Source organism: Euprymna scolopes, chromosome 13 (assembly GCF_053919585.1).
Source record: "Euprymna scolopes isolate OS-2025 chromosome 13, ASM5391958v1, whole genome shotgun sequence".
Classification (NCBI taxonomy): domain Eukaryota; kingdom Metazoa; phylum Mollusca; class Cephalopoda; order Sepiida; family Sepiolidae; genus Euprymna; species Euprymna scolopes.
The window spans coordinates 107,370,163-107,373,864 of NC_136494.1; the positions used below are offsets into that span (position 1 = coordinate 107,370,163).

At 25.5% G+C, this 3,702-nt stretch overlaps 1 protein-coding gene across 1 annotated transcript in view; it reads left to right on the plus strand.

The window, feature by feature from the left end:
• The first annotated feature begins 248 nt into the window (after positions 1–248).
• The window catches only part of LOC145292144 (uncharacterized), a 58,433-nt gene continuing 54,979 nt past the window's right edge, over positions 249–3,702 (plus strand). The window contains exon 1 of the mRNA XM_080138271.1: positions 249–1,390. Coding sequence (XP_079994397.1) covers positions 1,385–1,390 — 6 coding nt within the window. The 5' untranslated portion in view covers positions 249–1,384. The remainder of the gene's footprint in view (positions 1,391–3,702) is intronic.

The window sequence follows — 3,702 nt, forward strand, 5'->3', positions numbered from 1 at the left end:
TTCTCCAACAAATAACATTTGCTAACATCATAGACCTTTTATACTAAACCGAATACATATTATAATACAGAAAATATAATTAACATTAACTTAACATATACAATTAATCACAGATTAAGAATAATTGTTGATATCAATTATTCGAATCCAATATCAATAAAAAAAAAATCAGATACTTTGTATGGACCGGAATTTCTCCTAAGAATAATACTTTCGTCCTTCCGGTTAGAAAAAAAAAAAAAAAAAAAAAATATATATATATATATATATACATATATATATGTAAATATCAGTTTAAATTAATTATCTCCCTTTATATAAGAAGTCCCCAAAGAAAATAAATTGGTTTCATTTTTATTTTAATCAATAAAGTTTTATTGCGTACCGAACATTCTTCACTCATTCAAATCTATTTAGACCAAAACATAAAAACGGACAAATAAAAAAAAAAGTTACAAAATTTATTTATAAAATGTTTACGTAGAATTAATTTCAAAGTTTTGTACGAAAGCCAATATTTGGTATTCGATTTGAAATATTGTCGAAGGATAAAGCTAAAAACTAAAATAACATTTATACATAAATACATCTATAAACTAATTTAAAAAATAAATTGAAATTCATAGATTCATTTGCAATTCAAAATATATGCATATAATTTTATTTTAAACACAAACATTGAAGATGACTTTTCCTAAAACGTATCACAACAAACAACAGCAACAAAAACAACAATAAAAAACAAGGACAATGAAAGTAAAGTCCTATAATGTGTACCTTTTTCAAAATCCATGCAAATTATCTTTAAACTTTTATTACCGTTTATTATCTAAATTTTTCAGTTAATAATCATTGCATTCTAATTATTCGAATGATTTATTAATCTGTCGATTTATTTTGTTAGAGGATATTTTAATTTTTAATACCAAAGAATAAAAACATTTTATTTGTTTCCTATATTTTTTATTTACGATCACGTCTTAATCATTTGTCAGATAAAAATAAATAAAATCGTTGCCACAAATAAATAATTGTAAATTGTTGATAATCACTCTGCCGTTTTTTAAAGTCATAAACGCTACATTCGTCATCCAGGATCAGAAGAACTTCAATAAATAAAGATTCCCCACAACCACGCAAGGCACACACACGTGTATCTGCAGAATTAAAACACATTCGAAACATTGTTGTTGGTTTACACTATTTTATTGTTTCATCTGCAAACATATATGCAGCTCCTTCGTCGACAGGTGTCGTTGTCAATCGGACACGGTTCGGTAGAGAGAAGTTAAGTCGACCAGTTGACCACAAAGTGAGAGAATGTGCGTGTAGACTGTCTCCAATCAGGGGACTTTAAATTCCATTGGGACTTTTAATTACAGTAATGCAGGTATGTATCATTTATTTATCTTTAATGTTTAAATATGTAGGTATGTGTGTATCTATCTATAGAAAGTCAACCAATATTTTGTCATTTTTACCTTTTGATGAAGGTCGCAAGAGAATGAAACACATCAAGTAGTAATATAACAACTTGACCAACTTTATATTTTGTTTAACATGCTCCTTTATATAGTTTCCACTTTATTTCTTTTTCTATCTATCTATCTATCTATCTATCTATCTATCTATCTGTATGTATGTATATATATATATATATATATATATATATATATATATATATGGTAAGAATATATGGTTATAAAATGTTTAGCTTTGATCTTTTAATATTTTAATACGTCAAAGTTATGTACATTTTATTCTTTTTATATATATATATATATATATATATATATATATATATATATATATATATATATATATATATATTAGTGGCATGGCAAGCCCATCGGGGAAACAACCAAGAAAAATTAAAAAAAAAACAAAAAAAACTCAAAGCAAAATTCATCCCAAAGCAGCAAAACTTAAGCTGGCCTACGGATACTATATATATATATATACAAATGTAGGAAAATTTGGGCATATTTTATTGGTTTCAAAATATAGGTCCCTTTTTTTTTACCAATTTCATAAAATTTTAACCATAGAATAGTATTATAATCTTCAAAAAGCCTGCAAATTTTATGTTGTTTCTTCCCACAGAACCAAAAATATGAGCATTTCAACATTATATAGATTATACTAAACATATGAGCATTTAAATATTCAATTTATCTATGAGTATATATATATATATATATATATATATATATATATATATATATATATATATATATATATATTGACATACCGCCTTTTTGACAATTTTATAAGTATAAATCTCAGCGACTATTGATCAGAATTTAACAAATGAAGGCTCGTTGGAAAGGTAATGATTTGTAACTGTGTTGTGCGCTATGTGATATTTGCCCTTAAGGTCGCATATTAAGGTGATCTTTTGTCATCCAGAGTATATTTTTGGCACTTTTTATAACCATAAAATATTTCAATCATAGACATTTATTTTCCTAGTTTTGCATATGAATTTAAAGATATCTGATATTTCATCAAAGCCAAATATGTTATATCTCCCCTCTTTGGTTTTCATATATAAAGTAGTAAGTATAAGGATTATTTGATACTGGAGATATTCATAATCGTATCCTATTTCCAAAAGAGGGCAGATATAACTTGGAGAAATATTTGGAATCAAGTCTCCCCTTTTTGTTATAAACTATAACAGGTTGTTTTAGTCTTCCCTCCATCAAGGCCAGAGGTTTTTGGGTATATATATATATATATATATATATATATATATATATATATATATATATATATATATCTGTGTGTGTGTTTGTATGCTGTAAATAAAAAATCAATTCAAAATGTAAAATGAACTAGCCGTCTATCTATCTATCTATCTATCTATCTATCTATCTATCTATCTGTCTGTGTTTGTGTGTGATTTATTTTTCCTATACAATTATACTACTTAATATTTTGCAAAAAGTTCGCATTGTTATTGTATAGTTCCATACTTAATTGCATTATACTTAATTGACGTTTATGCAAAACGCATGCATTTAATTGTATGCGTATTTTAGAAAGCATCATACGCATACATATTCCTGAATTAATTTTATCATTCTCAAAAATACAGATTGCTCTTGTCACGAAGAACAAATGTAGTTCAATATTATGGTGTTAATCCTATATTCAGCTTTATAGATGTTAACCAATAACGGCTACTACTACTACTACTACTACTACTACTACTACTACTACTACTACTATTAACAATAATAACAATAATAATAACAATAATAATAATAATAATGATTAAAATAATAATAATGATATATATATAATTATTATTTAACAAATAAATATTTAAAATTTTTCTAATGTAACAAACAATTTTTGTATACATATTTTGATTGAAATCGTTTCAAATTTCCTGATAAAAGACTTTATTGCAAGTAAGAATTGGTTCATCATGATAATAATTACCAGTATTTTCCGTCGGGTCGTATACAAACCTTGGAAAGTTACGTGTACTGCCAAGTTATTAAAAAAATTATAATCTATTTTTAGCAAATTTAGCGGCATAATTATGTTACATCGAAGTTATAATTCGTAGCAATTAAAATATCTGATTATTTTTATGCAATATTGTATTATTTTTATTTATATTATTAACCGTGGACTATACACACATCCGCACAAACACACACATACGCACATAAACACACACACACATAA